At 44.4% G+C, this 17,285-nt stretch overlaps 1 protein-coding gene across 1 annotated transcript in view; it reads right to left on the bottom strand.

The window, feature by feature from the left end:
* FRY (FRY microtubule binding protein) overlaps positions 1-17,285 on the bottom strand; it is a 314,552-nt gene that overhangs the window by 44,098 nt on the left and 253,169 nt on the right. The window contains exons 44-47 of the mRNA XM_023740362.1: positions 14,285-14,464; positions 12,133-12,294; positions 7,808-7,882; positions 4,876-5,046 (exon numbers count right to left, since the gene is read on the bottom strand). Coding sequence (XP_023596130.1) covers positions 4,876-5,046; positions 7,808-7,882; positions 12,133-12,294; positions 14,285-14,464 — 588 coding nt within the window. The remainder of the gene's footprint in view (positions 1-4,875; positions 5,047-7,807; positions 7,883-12,132; positions 12,295-14,284; positions 14,465-17,285) is intronic.

The raw sequence follows: 17,285 nt of genomic DNA, 5'->3' as shown, positions 1-17,285 counted from the left end.
AATTAAAAAAATCAAGAATCATCAGCTTAAAAAGAAAGTCAGTGAGGCTTTCTCCAGGTGGCACAGGAGTCTCTATTGGGAAGGCTACCCTCTACCTTCTCTCCCCTCCTCCCCAAATAAAGTCAGATTTATTCTTTGACTGCAAGGCACTCTGTGCATTTTACGTTACACACAAAGTCAAAATTGAAAACAATGTTTTATGAATCAAATCAGATTGCTCTATGTGTGAGAAAATTTAGAGGAGGGCTAATTATTCCAGGCGGACAATCTGTATATGGCAGTCGTTGTTGTGTGCTGTCGAGTCTTGAGTCGATTCCAACTCAGAGCAACCCCACAGGACAGAGTACAATGGCCCCGTAGGGTTCTCTTGGCTGCAATTTTTATGGGAGCAGATCACCAGGTCTTTCTCCTGCAGAGCTGCTGGCTGGGTTTGAACTGCCAACATTCAGTTAGCAGCTGAGCACTTAACTGCCACACCACCAGGGCTCCTCAATCAAACTCTGAGTAGACAACTCAGAATCTATACTGAGATGACAAAGTATTCATGATGGAACATTCTAGAAATGTTGGAAATCATATTCTTTGAAAAAATTTTTTCATATCTACATATAAATATTTGAACTCCATCAAGTATTATTGTTGTTGAAGGAACTTGGGTGCACCGCGTCAAAGATGTTCTACCAAATGAGACTTCAGAGAGTTAAGTCTGAGATGACGCAGATATAGGGTGATGAGAGGTCCCACTTCTCCCAGAATGATCCCGCTTTATGCCTGCTGGCTGGGCATAATTATTATTAACACCCGTTTTTACTTGTAAAAGGGCTCTGGTTTGGATGAAAATTTCTACAGTCACCATATAGAGATAACTCCTACTCCCTGGATGGTAACAGGATTCAGTGGGAAGTGTGGACAGTCTATCCATACATGCCGTTTGCAGTATTTTTAATAAAAGGATTTAACAACAATCCAGTTGTGCAAGTGCCTGTTGAGAAATTATACGCTTTCCACTGATCAGATTTTAAAACTCACTTTTCCTCAAGAGATATAATCATGCAACTTCCAGAACTAGGCATATAGAGGCTTTTATAAAAAACCTTGTATTTAGACTTTAGAAAATATCTCCATACTAGAGCAGCCAAGAAAAGTATCTTTTGTATCACACACACCTAGATGTAAATATGCACGCAAACAGGCATACGTACATTCGCTAGAAGGGAGTGGGGGAAAGCAATTACATTGTTACGAATCTGCAGTGATGCAAAACATCTACTAGCGTATCTGAATTAAAAACAGCATCGTCTTACCTGAAGCTCCTGGGTAGCAGATATTGGACAGAAAAACAAATAAAAGGTCTATTTAAAATGGTTATATTAAAGATTCTCAAGTTTTACTATGCCTTAGTTTTAACCTGACAGCAACAAAAAGTCCCACCAATATATACTTCAGCAGGTGCACCTTAAAAATAAGGTAAACATACACAGACCCCCAAAGAGAAACAATCAGTATCAAACATCAGAAAAATCGAAACCCCTTCGCGCCCGCTGTAGCTGGGGTAGCACTTAATAAACACCATTTCTGAAATAGCTCCTCCTTCAGTGACAGCCTGGTCTCCCGAGCACGTTGTTTGGAATGCCCAAATGTCTGTTTGCAAGAAAACCTTTACAACTTGCCACAGGAAATAAAAGAGGGTCGCCAGCTGGGAAAAAAGTGCCCTCCGCTGATACCGCTCACAAAGCGAGAAGTGCTCCTGGTCATGACCTGTTGAGTGCAATTAACAGCCAAGACACGGCGCCTTCTAAAGATTCTGAAAAGTTCAAGGGCAAACCCTCACAGACATGAGTCAACCAACTCTGAGACTAATGAAAAGGCATGTTGTTGCTGTTGGGTGCCGTTGAGTCGATTCTGACTCATAGCGACCCTCTGGGACAGAGCAGAACCGCCCCGTGGGGTTTCCTAGGCTGTCATCTTTACGGGAGCAGCTCACCAGGTCTTTTGCCTCAGAGCTGCTGGGGGGTTTGAACTGCCAACCTTTCGGTTAGTAGCTGAGTGCTTAGCCATTGTACCACCAGGGTTCCTTATGAAAAGGCACAGACATGACAAAAACTTGTCTTTCTTTTTTGACAGCCATGTTTTGACCTCAAAGCCTAATATGCTTAACTTTCTCAGACGTGGATATATTAAACTTACTTACCAATGATGGGAATACAAGGGAACTAACGCTTAGAATGCCCAGTTTGCGCCTGACATATACGAGAAGCTTTACACATGTTATCTTATTCAATCCTCTGTCAGCTCTGTAAAACTAGCTGCTGTCAAATCAATTCTGACTCATGGCAACTGTGTGTGTGTCAGAGTAGAACTGTGCTCCATAGAGTTTTCAGTGGCTGATTTTTCAGAAGTAGATAGCCAGGCCTTTCTTCTGAGGCACCTCTGTGTGGACTCAAACCTCCAACCTTTCAGTTAGTAGCAAGCGTGTTAACCATTTGCACCACCCAGGGACTTCATCAACTCTACAGGCAGGTATTATTATAACCATTTAATAGACGAGGAAGCAGAGACCAGGAGAAACAGCATTCACACTTAAAGTGTGAGTGGTATGGTTGCAGTTCAGACTTGGACCTGCTTGACCCCGAAGCCCAGGCCATTTTTTACTCTGCCACTCTGTAAGCCCGGCAGGAGCTCTTACTATAGTTTAATGGAGAGGTGGCAAGACATTCTCAAACGGGTTACTCTATTTGGACAAAATGTACACTCTCACCCCTTGAGTTTCTCATGATATCTTAATCATATAAGATACAATAATCACTGTAAAATACTTCTGTGTTCGCTAAGAAACAGAGAGAAGCCTAGAAGAAAGGTGTGGTATTCATTATTCATTAGCACTGAAAAAAACTAGGAAACTATTTACTTTCAAGTAACAGGCATCTCAGGTTTTTCTTCCTTTATCAGGATGGGGATGAAATTCGTTAGTCTGGTTCCTCTGCTTTACGCCATTCCTGCCAAGCCGTGCCACTTTACACGTTTTCCTTTGGCTGAGAAGGGAAAATGACGCCTCTTTTGCTCCACTGAGGAGCCCTGGTGGTGCAACAGTTAAGTGTTTGGCTGCTAAACAAAAGGTTGGCAGTTCAAACCCACCAGGGGCTCCACGGGAGAAAGATCTGGAGATCTGCTCCCATAAAGATTATAGCCAAGCAAACCATATGGGACAATTCTACTCCGTCACATGAGGTCGCTATGAGTCGGAACAGACAGGACAGCACCTAACAATGATAACATCCTCCACAGAATATAATAAACTGTGAATATGGGCCTCCATTTTCATTGTACGACTAGCAGAAAGCTCCTTTGTCTTAGGAAGAGGGTGTGCTTAGTTCAACGAGAGCTGAAGTGGTGAGTAACGCCACGAGCCAGGCTCGCTCAGTACCAGGCATCTGTACCTTTGCTAACTGCAACAGACAGGACAGCACCTAACAATGATAACATCCTCCACAGGATATAATAAACTGTGAATATGGGCCTCCATTTTCATTGTACGACTAGCAGAAAGCTCCTTTGTCTTAGGAAGAGGGTGTGCTTAGTTCAACGAGAGCTGAAGTGGTGAGTAACGCCACGAGCCAGGCTCGCTCAGTACCAGGCATCTGTACCTTTGCTAACTGCAGACGGTTAACACGTTCATGCTAACTGCAAGGTTAGAGGTTTGAGTCCACCCAGAAGTGCTTCAGAAGAAAGGCCTGGCGATCTACTTCCAGAAGATCAGCCACTGATAACCCTGTGGAGCACAGCTGTACTCTGACACAAATGGGTCGTCATGAGTCCAACTTGACTCGTCGGCAACTGAATAGTTAGTTTAATCTCACTTAAGTCATTTCATTTTCATCCCACGAGGCAGAAGACTCTCTCAGCTGGAAAACGCCCTTAAACAACCCATTGCCGTCGAGCTGACTCCAACTCATGGCAACCCGACAGGACAGAGCAGAACCCTGTAGGGTTTCCAAGGCTGTAATGCTTATGGAAGCAGATCGCCAGGTCTTTCTCCCGTGGAGTGACCGGTGGGTTCGAACTGCTGACCTTTCGATTAGCAGCCAAACGCTTAACACTGAGCCACCAGGCCTCCTCCATGCCCATAATAAGCTCTCGAAATGATGGCGATGGGGGTGGGGGTGCTCCTCCTCCCAACGCCAGTTTTCAAAACCATGATTCATAACTGGAAGTATCTCACTACAGTGATCATCAGTCAGAATAAACACTCTGCACTTACTGGTTGAGACTTGAATTCAGACACTCCAGGCATCTGAACTAGAGCTGCTGGCCTAGGGCACACAAGGGCTCGTGCGCGTTCTGTTTTATTTATTATTTATCTAATGACTTCATCAAACAGCACAAAACGCCGGCGCCCTCGGGCCCAGATCTCATGTTGTAGCAGGCAAGCTTTGAAGCCACTGAATTAGAGCAATTTCACGTTTAAAATAATTAAATGCTTAGCATATTTTCCTCGGGTATACCACCAAACAGACTCAGAACTTGAAGGTTTTTATGATTTTTTTTTTAAGTTCACCTTTGGGCTACCCACAGAGACACACAGACACACACAGACACACACAGACACACCAAGGCTTGGTGTGGTCATTAAAATGAAGGTCTTTTGCCACTTAGAAAGAACTTGGCAGCGTTCACTGTGGGCTCAGGCAGGAAGGGTGTGGTCACTTTTGCCACAGCTACACCGCTGCACTTTGAGTAAGCTGATTCACAATAAAGTTTACAGCTTTCCAACTAAAGACCGTAGGACAAAAATTCATTGTTGAGCAGGTAAAGAGAGACTGTCAAGTCAAAGAAAAGGTCAAGCAGGATTATTCGTTTACAGAGAATACACTGTACCTCTCCATCTTCCAACTCCACATCTAGGAAGTCGAAATCTCTGAAGACTCTGAACTGCTGCTCACTGTTCGTGTCATCCATGTTCTCCTGCTCTCGGGCGCCGTCCTCAGAAGAAACCAAACTTGTCTGGTGCTCCAGCAGGTCCGAGTCCCCGCATGACGAAAAAATCACCTAGGATCAGAAAAGCCCTCTCCTGAGAAATGCTTCTTCCGTCAGCTGCTTGTGCTATAAAACTTGGTAATTGGCTCTTCATACCACTGTATTTCCAGTACACATCTAATTCCTTAAGTGGGTATTTTTAGAATGTTCTTTTATTATTTATGTTGGACAGGTGCCTTCAGATTAAACTTGCTGCAAAGACACACATTCGTGCACCAGGAAAACGTTCAGGAGTCACATTGCTGCCTCTTAAGGCAGACGGAAGCCTACCTGAATGTGTGTGTGTGTTTGTGGGTGGTGCGTGTAAAACAATTAAGCATATGTTCACACACAGACCGGAACTGCCAACAAAAGTTTCCATTGTCTCTGAACTGACCAAGGTTAAAAATGATACACATTCACACACACACATACCTATCACATTCATATAAATAATGTTTTAAGGGATACTGATACCAGGATATGTTCTTGTAGAATGTGAGAGCAAAGGACTTAACCCCTTCAGAGGTAAACCGGGAACTGGGTAAAGAATAAGAGAAAGAAGCCGATGAGTACGGAAGTACGGACGGCTAGCTGAGGGACCATGTCCATAATTTACACTTCAGTTCCTCTCTTGTTGATTTAAACTACAACAAAACAAAATCAACACCCTCCTCCCAAAACAACAACAATAAACAGTTTTACATTAAAGTCTGTAGTATGTTAATATTCTTAAAAATTAACTTCTAAGTTTAGTGTTCTTTTTACTGGGGCATTTGGATAGAACTGTGTGGAAATGATAAATTGGAAAGGAACCTAAATGTTTTGCTACCTAGCCTCTAATGAACGTAGACTGGTATTAAATAAAATCGACAGTACTCTTTACATATATAGCATTATAAAATCTTCATCTTCCTTCAAAAGTAGGTAATCATTTATAAGAATTGCAATATAACAAATCTCTCTGAAAAGCTGAAAGTGTCAGTGTGCTTCCTTCTCTGGGGTTTCAGGACAGTCACACGACTTGTGTCACAGTCGTGTAAAGTGGTAAATGACACACGGTTTTGCACACAGATCGCAAATGGGTATACGAGATAAAGAACACCCACACTCGCTGAAAACACCTGTTGCCGTCAAGTCGATTCTAACTCACAGCAACCCTACAGGACAGGGTAGCACTGCCCCGTAGGGTTTTCTTGGCTATAATCTTTACAGAAGCAGATTGCCAAGTCTTTCTCCCCTGGAGCCGCTGGGTGGGTATGAACCACCAAACTGTAGGTTCACAGCCGAGCACTTAACCACTGCGCCACTAGGCCTCCTTAAAGAACACCCAGGGTCCACTAGTCATCGAGAGACGAAAGACTAGAATTCCAGTTTTCTCAGCTTAAGGCACCCTGTCCTACTTAGTACTGCTTCTCTCGTTTCAAAAGTACTCCTGGTTCATACTCTTAGCTGGAAGGGCCTCAACGCAGAGGTGAACAGTATGGGTCTGAAGGAGAAAGTGGGAACCGTAATGGTAATACGCAACAGCTCCCACTGGCCGCAGCTGCACCGCAGAAGCAAAGTGACCTTGTTTCTCTCCTCTGTGGGCTAGGAGCTGTCTGCCCCTGCCTCCTCGCGCCCTCAGCTTTGTAAATAACACCGTAGGTGCAGCAACAAACCCACCAATCAATCACTAAAAAGGGTACTTAAGTGGAGGCAAAGCTTAGCGGAGGCTGGCTGGGGTGTCTATCCAGATGATAAGAAAGATCACTTTCCACTTGAACAAGAGTTCATGGACCTCTACTTCATGTGACCCTGAGCTACAAGAACGGGTACATAGTGGCATTTACAAAGTAGCTCTGCAGAGACATTTGTTTGCCAATTCTTCCTGCATTTGGGAAGTCAGTTAGTTTGTACTTTCTTATGCTGTTAATAATAAAGATGTCATAATGGATGAAATAAAAATACCTGCTGAACCCACTCTTGAAATTTTTATTGTTTTCGCTACAATATACTCAAACACACACACATTTGAATTTTTTAAATTTTATAAAAGGTTTAGAAGCTTACTTCTAATACTTCAGTCTTTCATTGCTTAACTGCATGTTTTCGTTTTTTACTATAACATCAGGGGAGGTTTATATGAGAAAAATACATATGATAGTATATCATCATTTTCATCTGTGTTGTGTGTGAGTAAAATAGTGACATCACAGCATGAGGTGGGTGTTGTTGTTGGTATGATCGCTGAGTTGATCCCGACTCATAGTGACCCTGTAGGACAGAGTAGAACTGCCCCACAGGGTTTCCAAGGCTGTAATCTTTATGGAAGCAGACCGCCACATCTTTCTCCCATGGAGTGGCTGGTGGGTTTGAACCGCTGATTTTTATGGTTAGCAGCTGAGCACTTTAACCACTGCACCACCAGGGCTCCAAGAGGTGTGCGTACAGAGAGCAAAATTACATCCAAAAGGAACATTCGTTATATATAGCAGTGAAGCAGATACTTATGAATTTATTTTAAGGTAGTCTGGGCTTACTTATAAAAACTACAATAAATTGGGGGGAAAAAAACCCTGAGTATTTATTCACAGATAAACTGGAGCAAATAGCCAACAAAATCTTTCATTGTTTCTGGACCAGGTGAGATTAAAAATCATGGCGTGGGGAGACTAGATGGTCTAGATGGTGGGTGTCACCCCAACACTTGTAATTCATAGTGGGGTCCTCGAAACTATGACCGAAGCGGAAAACCAACCCCAGGCAAGGAAGACACGGCGCCCAGATGAGCGTGACGCATGCGGAAACTTACCGACGGGTTTTTGCTTAATCCGACTTCTTGGCCACACAGAGACAGGACATGCACCAACTTCTCTTTTGTCCTCTTCTGGAAAAGAAACACACAGGCCCCCTTGAATCAAGGAATCTCACGATCGACATCTGTTCTCTCTCATACTGTAGCCACTGCCCGTACGTGGCTATGATGCGCTGAAATGTGGCCAGTGCAGATTGGGGTATAAAATACACACTGGATTTTGACGACTTGATATTAAAAAAAAAAAAAGGCAAAATATCTCATTAATAATTATTCATATAGACTGCATGTTGAAATGATAAAAGTTTGGATATATTGGGTTAAATAAGATATGTTATTAAATTAATCTTTAAAGGTGCATGTTTTTTAACGGTGACTATTAGAATATTTAAAATGACGCTCACATTACATTTCTATTGGATGGTGCTGATCTAAGTTATCCCGGGGGAGTGAAAATCAATTCCTAGGTTCTTCAGAGGATATTCTAATTACTCCTCTTGAGAATCTTTGACTGTATATTACAACCTTCAGTGTTAGTAAGGCTTTTGGAATACTTGTGCCGTGTTACATTATGGCACGAGTCTGTTTTCCACAAATGGGAGAATAACTTTATTTTTCCGCAGAATGAAACAATTCAATTATTTGAAAGCCTTTCTCAATTTATTCTTCCTAAACTTAAACAGATTCTATCCCTTTTGGTTTTCTTCACAAACCTTATTTTCTAGCCCCTTAAGCATGAAGATTCTTCTATAAATCATCACATTTTTCAATGACATATATAAAGTAGTTCTCAGGATTGGTGAGTTGAAATGAAAAGAAAGAGTGTTGTTGGTGTTGGGTGCCATCAAGTTGATTCTGACTCACGGCAACCCCATGTGACAGAGTAGAACTGCCCCCATAGGGTTTTCTAGACCGTAATCTTTATGGAATCAGATCACCAGGTCTTTGTCCCGTGGAGCCGCTGGATGAGTTCAAACCACCAATCTTTCTATTAGTAGCCAATTGCTTAACTGTCAGGGTTCCAGGGCCTACAACATGTTAATGTTCTTTAGAACTGCTTTTTTTTGTTGTTGTTGTACTTTATATGAAGGTTTACAGAACAAATAGTCTCTCATTAAACATGTAGTACACATATTGTTTTATGACATTGGTTAACAACCCCATGACATGTCAACACTCGCCCTTCTTGACTGTGGGTTCCCTATTACCAGCTTTCCTGTCCCCTCCTGCCTTCTCATCCTTGCGCATGGGCTGGTGTGCCCCTTTAGTCTCGTTTTGTTTTATGGGGCTGTTTACTCTTTGGCTGAAGGGTGAACCTTGGGAGTGACTTCATTACTGAGCTAAAAGGGTGTCCGGGGGCCATACTCTCGGGGTTTCTCCAGTCTCTGTCAGGCCAGAAAGTCTGGTCTTTTTTTGTGAGTTAGAATTTTGTTCTACATTTTTCTCCAGCTCTGTCTGGGACCCTCTGTTGTGATCCGTGCCAAAGCAGTCAGTGGTAGTAGCCGGGCACTATCTAGCTGTGCTGGACTCAGTCTGGTGGAGGCCTTGGTAGCTGTGGTCCATTAGTCCTTTGGACTGATCTTTCCCTTGTATCTTGTTTTCTTCACTCTCCCTTGCTCCTAAAGGGGTGAGACCAGTGGAGTATCTTAGATGGCCGCTCACAGGCTTTTAAGACCCCAAACGCTACTTACCAAGCTAGAATGTAGAACATTTTTAGAATTGCTCTTAAAGCTACCTTCCTAATATCTTAGAAATGACGTCCCCATCTCCTTTAATCTGATTTAAGTTTGTTACCTGGAGACCGCTAGGAGGTCAATACCACTCATGGGTTTTCCTTCTGAGTAGAACTGGGTGCAAGATGTTCTTTCCAAATTACAGAAGGGACAGTCAGGATGGTATCTTTCCAAGGTCAGAGTGTAGAGGACCTCGATGTTGAGGGTATGGAAGAAGATTCGTTAAACTAGTCCCCTAAATCCGAGTAGTCCGTTCACAATTCCAGAAGGAATATAGAGGAGTATGGAATCGGGCTGTATATTTTTCTTCTTTTTTCCGAATCCATAATAAAGTATGGTCAGCACCACTCAGTGTAACGTGCTTACCGAGAACCCGCCATGTACCAGCAGGCATTAGGCACGCTTTCTATTCCCCTAACCTTCAAGAACGAACAAATCTGAATTGGCAGAAGTACAGCCAAAACGCTCCTTAGAAGGGAGGATGGGAAGACTACGTCTCACATACTTTGGACATGTTATTAGGAGGGATCAGTCCCTGGAGAAGGACATCATGCTTGGTAAAGTAAAGGGTCAGCGAAAAAGCGGAAGACCCTCAATGAGGCAGATTGAACTACAGTGTCTGCAACAATGGGCTCAAGCATAACAACGATTGTGAGGATAGTGCAGGACTGGGCAGCATTTTGTTCTGTTGTACATGGAGTCGCTATGAATTGGAACCAACATGATGGCTTCTAACAACAAGGAAGAGAAGGAGCCCTGGTGGTGCAATGATTAAAGCATTTGGCTGCTTTAACTGAGCAAGGGTGGTGGTTCAAGAACCTACCAGCAGCTCCATGGGAGAAAAGACCTGGTGACCTGCTTCCATAAACATTACAGTCTTGGAAACCCTATGGGGAAGTTCTACTCTGTCCTGTAGGGTTGCTATGAGTCAGAATCGACTCGATGGCACCCAACAACAACAACTTTCAGGAGTGAGGGCAAGTCTCGCTGCCATGCCATCAAGCTGCTTCTCCTTGCCCAGCATCCACTCCCCCTTCTGGAAACACAGTTCCGCTTTCTGTCTTGGGAATGGCTCTTCTCCCTCACACACCCTGCAAGAGTCTTTCTCTAGGATTGCCCCAGACATCAGGGGCGAGAAGGACCTCTCTCCATCAGGATCATCAGAGCCAAAGACCAGGTAAAGGTGGAGCCGCCTGAGGTCACTAGTGCCTCACAGGGGAAGATGCTGCCTGAGAGTAAGGCCTACAGAGAGGTAAGCGGGCCCAGACATTGGGAGGGGAAGAGGCGAGAGTGAGAACAAGAGGAGAGTCTAAAGAACCAGTTCCTGAACCTTGGACACTAGCTGTGCTTGAAGTCAAATATTCATCCGGATCCTTCAGATACAGGAGTTAATCAACTCCTTATCCACTTGAGGCAATTTCTGAGTGGGCTTCTGTCACATGTAACCCAAAGAAAACCAAAAGAACCAAACTCATTGCTGTCGAGTCCATTCTGACTCATAGCAACCCTGTAGGACAGAGCAGAACTGCCCCATAGGGTTTCCAAGGCTGTAATCTTTACAGAAGCAGAACGCCACATCTTTCTCCCTCAGAGCAGACGGCGGGTTCGAACCACCGACGTTTCAGTAAGCAGCCAGGTGCTTAACCACTGCACCACCAGGGTCCCTGTAACCCAAAGTGCCCTGAATACAATGCTTGGCAGTGAGCCCAGCGGCATCAACACTGTGATGCAGACTGGGGCTGAGGCAGGAGAAGCATGGCGGAGTCTGGCAGTCCACGCCAAGCAGGGCTACCACGCTCTCAGGGCACGCTCAGAGGACAGCAGCCAGAGTGGTACCTGGGTGGGAAGCCCTATCATATATGGCTGGCTGTGTCGTCTGGAGAAAAGAAGACCCATTTGGATGAGTGGCAGAGGGCCAGGACTTCTTCCAGTGTCTGAAGGGCTGCCGTGTGGAAGAGAGATCAGATTTTACTTCTACGCCTTAAGGAAGAGAACTAGGACTAGTGGGGGAAGCAACAAAGAGTCAGCCTTCAACTCAGTGTAGTGAGCTGTTCAAAGATCAACAGGCTCTTGGAATTCTGTGAGGTCCCCGCCACTGGGAGTGTTAAAGCCTAGATGGCAACGTGGGACGGCGAGCAGTGGAAGGGTGGGTCACGGGGCATTTGGGCTCAATGTTGTCGCTACTGTTGTTGTTCACAGCCGTCCAGTTGGTCCCCGACTCACTGAGACCCCATGCACGATGGAATGAAACCCTGCCTGGTCCTGCGTCATCCCCGTGATTGACTGTGGATTGGACCCTGGTGATCCACAGGGTTTTCACTGGATGACTTTCAGAAGTAGCTCACCAGGCCTTTCTTCCTAGTCCATCTTGGTCTGGAAGCTCCACTGAAACCTGCTGAGCGTCACAGCAACATGCAAGCCTCTGCCGACAACAGGTGGTGGCTGTGCAGGAGGTGCGTTGGAATCGAACCCGCATCTCCTGCATGGAACGTGAGGATTCTACCACTGGACCACCACTGCCTCCACTGGGCTTCGTGGGTACCCTCGAATCCCTGCCAAACAGTTTCCTTTGAGTCTAGGATCTTATACCTGAGAATACTGAGGCCTTTTCCAGCTCACAGGAACGAGGACGTTGGAGTTGGAGCCTGACGAGGTGGAGGACGTGCTCCGGGTGACGGCCATCGTCCTGGGCTTCCCATCGCGCCCTGAAGAATTCTGCAGTTCGTCATACCGCCGCCCAATGATGGGTGTCTGGAGGAAAAAGAAAACAAATGCACAAGTTCTTCTGTCTCATTAATAGTTCTGCGGTCTACAGGACCACTCAATCCAGAGGCACCCAACAACTGCTTTTATTTTTTTATTTTGGTGAAAGTATACACAGCCAAAGATGAACCATTTCAACAATTTCTACATGGACTATTCAGTGACATTGTTTATTTTCTTCAAGTGGTGCTACCATTCTCGCTGTTCTTTTCCACTTTCTTCCACCACCGTCATCTTAAACTCACTGCCCCCTAAGCATCCCATCCAACTTTTTGAGCTGCCCTTGTCAATTTGACCTCACACAGATAATTCTTTAAAAGAGCACAATGCTCACAGCAGGCGTACTTTTACTAATTAAGATAGGCTAGCTATTTTTTGGTCAATGACGACTTCAGGGAATAGTTTTGGTTTAAGGTTTAAAATTTAAAAGATTATCTCAGGGAAATAGTTTCGGGGCTCATATAGCCTCAATGGCTCCAGAAAGTCTGGATTTCATTGAGAATTAGAAATTCTGTTCTGCATCCCCCCACTTTTTGATCAAGATTCTTTTACAGAATCTTTGATCAAAACGAAGAACTGCTTCTTCGATTAAACACCGGATTAGAGAAGTTCAGTGTTACAAGTAGGTTCACTTTCCTGATGTTCAAACATGCATTCTTAGTAAGTTTGCATCTTCAGCATTTTCCCATCCTCTTTATCAGCTGAAAACAAATCTAATTGCTTGTTCTCAAACATGCTTTAGAAACCGCTGATGAGGATTGAAGCAAAATGCTCAGGGAAGCAAACAGAGTCCATTTTCAGATGTTTAAGCTTGGAGAGAATTTGTTATAGTCACAAGAAGAGACAAAACTCTTTCCCCTCTTCCCAAGCTTTCATCACCAACTGTTACACCCCCTCAATTATTAAATGTTTATCTAAATTATGTAAATTATGCTCCTCAGTGGACCAGAACAAACTCATGTCGAAGAGTAACAGTAGTTTTTTTCCCCATAGCAATGTAAAAAATGCTAAAAATGGGAAAGGATTGAATAGATGCCTTAGTATCATATATGTACTAAATATAGATACAGGTATCACAAAGGCAGCAAAATATAATCTCTTTCTGAATACAAAAAGGATAAAAAGTCAGTGAGTTCTATTGCGTCAGAAAACTCAACATGGATATAATCTACTTAACAGTGCAAGTACGTGCCCTGTGAGCAGATCAGGCTTCTTCCTTACGTGAGCTCATTCATTCAGCAGCGTTTCAGAAAACGTCTATTAAGTGCTTACTGTGTGTTAGTCACTGGACCAGGTGCTGTGGTTACAAAGACTAATAGATCACACCTTCTGCTTTGGAAGGGCTCAAGAGATCATGGGGAAGGAGAGACTTGAAGACAAAGAATTTTTATACCTTCAACTACATGAGTTAAGCACCAGTAATACCAGTAAGGAGCCCTGGTGGTACAGTGGTTAAGTGCTCAGCTGCTAACCAAAATGTCGGTTCGAACACACCAGCTGCTCTGCTGGGGAAAGATGTGGCCATCTGCGTCCATAAAGACTGCAGCCTTGGAAACCCCATGGAGCAGCTCTACTCTGCCCTATAGGGTCACTATGAGCCGGAATCGACTCAGTGGCAATGGGTTTGGTTTTTGGTTTTTAGTACCAGTTACCGCTGATTCCGACTCCTGGTGACCCCACACGTTTCAGAGTAGAACTGTGTTCCATAGAGTTTTCAATGGCTGATTTTTTTGGAAGTAGATCGTCAGGCCTTTTTTCCAAGGTGCCACTAGGTGGACTTGGATCTCCCAACTTTCGGTTAGCCGCTGAGCTCATTAACCATTTGCACCACCCATGGACTCCAATTTGGGCCTTAGAAGTCTTTATTTTAAAGAAATATAAAAGGAGTAAGTCTCTATTTTCCCAGGCAACTACTTTTGACCTTTGTCAGGACAAATTCACGCTGAAGTTCCTGGGAATAGGAAACACAGCTAAGTACCTCTGAAATATCAAAGTGAAAATCCAGGGTTTTCCCAGGTAATTCCTTAGAAGCACTAGTCCACACTCGATGGATTTCTATTTTCGAAAGATCGCTGTGCTGGTAGGAAGGCAGGACAAGGCTGGCAGATCGAGAAACGACCAGCTTCAAGATATTCAAAGCTTCTCTCCAGTGAACGCTCTGAAGGAAATAAAACATTCCATGGTTAAACATAACTTTAGTTTTTAAAGCATCTGCTGAAACTTCTGACCAGTCAGAATTCACTCATTTAAAACAGCACAGGAAATTCCCTGATAAATAAAAGGCAAATAACAATTTATACATAAGATGCGCTACATTTAGAAAAAAGCAAATTTAAAAAAAATGACCAACTGTGCATTCAAATAAATAAAAATTTAAAATAACGAGGCACCATTTTTGCCAACACCGTATTTTCTTAATTTGGAAAAAAAATCCCCAGTGCATTTTATGCTACTGACCACTTGTTGTTGGGTGCCCTCAAGTCGATTCCGACTCATAGCAACCCCATGTAACAGAGTAGAACTGCCCGGTAGGGTTTCCTAGGCTGTAATCTTTATGGGAGCAGATCGCCAGGTCTTTTTTCCCGTAGATGGGTGGGCTTGAACCGCTGACTTTTTGGTTAGTAGCCAAGTGCTTAACCATTGTGCCACCAGGGCTTCTTACTGACCACTTCCTCTTACTCAAAACTCTCCCTACATCCAGTTTGCAGTCCTCCCTGCTGTCTCCTATGTCACTGACCCTTTCTTCTGTTTTTTCCTGGACTCCTCATACTCAGCCCATTTCTCTCCTCGGTCTACGCCTTCCTCATTGCCTCACCCAGGAATCTGGAAGCCATTCTCAGCTCCTCTCCCCTGATAATTCATTTCCTCCTCCCCATTCCTGTGGGCTCTGGCTCAGCTGAACCATCTACCTGAACTATTTCCATGGCCTCTTAACTGGCCGCCCTGCTTCCAGACTCCACCTGTGTCCATCAAATCCACTCCTGCTGAATTGATCTTCCTAAAATGTGTTAGAACATCCCACTTCCTTGCTAAACTCCTTCAAGGCCTCCCTCTTGTAGACAGGGTGCACCCACACTCTAAGCATGGCCTAAGAGGTAATCTCCCCCAGGGTACCACTTGGAGTTCTTCAAACCAGGCTGGGTCTCCTAGCCTCTGTGCTTTACTGATGCTGTTCCCTGGTCTGCCCTTCCCCTCCTTATCTGCCTGGCAAAATCCCACTCTTCTTTACACTCTGTTTTATCATCTTGGTCTCCCTGACAATCCCCAGGAAGATAGGTACTTTTCTTGTGTGTATGTGTGTGTTTGATTTTTTTTTTTTTAATTGTACTTTACATGAAGGTTTACAGAATAGTTTCTCATTAAACAGTTAGTTCACATATTGTTTTGTGACAATGGTTAACAATCCCACAACATGTCAACATTGTCCCTTCTCAACCTTGGGTTCCCTATTACCAGCTTTCCTGTCCCCTCCTGCCTTCTAGTCCTTGTCCCTGGACTGGTGTGCCCCATTAGTCTCTTTTTGCTTCATGGGCCTGTCTAATCTTTGGCTGAATGGTGAACCTCGCGAGTGACTTCATTACTGAGCTAAATGGGTGTCTGGGGACCATACTCTTGGGGTTTCTCCAGTCTCTGTCAGGCCAGTAAGTCTGATCTTTTTTTGTGAGTTAGAACTTTGTTCAACATTTTTCTCCAGCTCTGTCCAGGACCCTCTGCTGTGATCCCGGTCAGAGCATAGACAGGTGCTTCTCCCACAAAACTAGTGAACATAGATAAACCAACTTGATAATTTTTTTCTCTTTCCCTCACTTCCTTCCTCCCTTCCTCACTCCCTCCCTCCTTTTTCTCTCTTTCTTCGTCCCTGTCTTAGTCATCTAGTACTGCCATAACAGAAACACCACAAGCGGATGGTTTTAATGAAGAGAAGTTTATTTCCTCATAGTCAAAGTAGACTGAAAGTCCAAATTCAAGGTGTCAGCTCGAGGGGAAGGCTTTCTCTCTCTCTCGGCCTTCTCATCAGTGTTCCCCCAGACTAGAAGCTTCTCCGCGCAGGGACCCCAGTCCAAACGACGTGGTCTGCTCCCAGCACTGCTTTCTTGAAGGTATGAGGTCCCCCTGTCTCACTGCTCACTTCTGTCTTTTATATCTCAAGAGATTGCCTCAGGACACAATCCAGTCCTGTAGATCAGGTCCTGCCTTACCAACACAACTGCCACCTATCCTCCCTCATTAACATCATAGAGGCAGGTTTACAACATACAGGAAAATCACACAGTACCAGGAATCATGGCCCAACCAAACTGATACACACATTTTCTGGGGACATGATTCAAACCATGACAGCCACTCTCTCCCTCCTTCTTTCTTTATGTCTTTCTTCCTTCCTCTCTTCCTTTTCTTTTACTCATTCTCTCTCTCTCTCACTTTCTCTCTCTCTCACTTTCTCTCTCTCTCTCTTTCTTTCTAGGCTTTGGAGTAAAAGCACATGACATAAAACATATTCCCTCTGCTGTTAAATTCTGTACGAGGGAAATCATGGTTCAAATGTGAAATCAGCCACTGTGAAAAAGAAGACCCTGGAAACCCACAGGCCTAAGACAGAGTGGGCAGCCGAGTCAGCTGATGAAATGGGCACCTGGTTAGCAGGCCGATGTGGAGCGACCCTGTCTCCGTGGGTGCTGTGACAGGGGGCACTGTCAAGGAATGCCTGCCCTGCAGCACAACCAGTATTTGCGCAATGCCACCCGAAAGATGAGCAAAACAGTGCTTCGGAATCACTTCAGCGTTAAGTAATTCCTGCAAGGAACGTGACAGGTGAAGTGAAGACGGAAAGAAATGTGTAAAATCTACATTGTACGGCCCTGTCATCGGGTTTAAACAGAGCAAACCTAGCGCTTGCCCGTGAACACTACAACTCACTGAGTACAAGCCCGAGGGGAAACAAAGGGACAAACGAGATGCGGAGAAAAACGCGTCGTCTT

This window comes from Trichechus manatus, unplaced genomic scaffold (genome assembly GCF_000243295.1).
Source record: "Trichechus manatus latirostris isolate Lorelei unplaced genomic scaffold, TriManLat1.0 scaffold00153, whole genome shotgun sequence".
In the NCBI taxonomy this organism is placed as follows: domain Eukaryota; kingdom Metazoa; phylum Chordata; class Mammalia; order Sirenia; family Trichechidae; genus Trichechus; species Trichechus manatus.
Note: the sequence above shows the minus strand (reverse complement) of the source record. Positions and strands in the feature narration are given on the sequence as shown.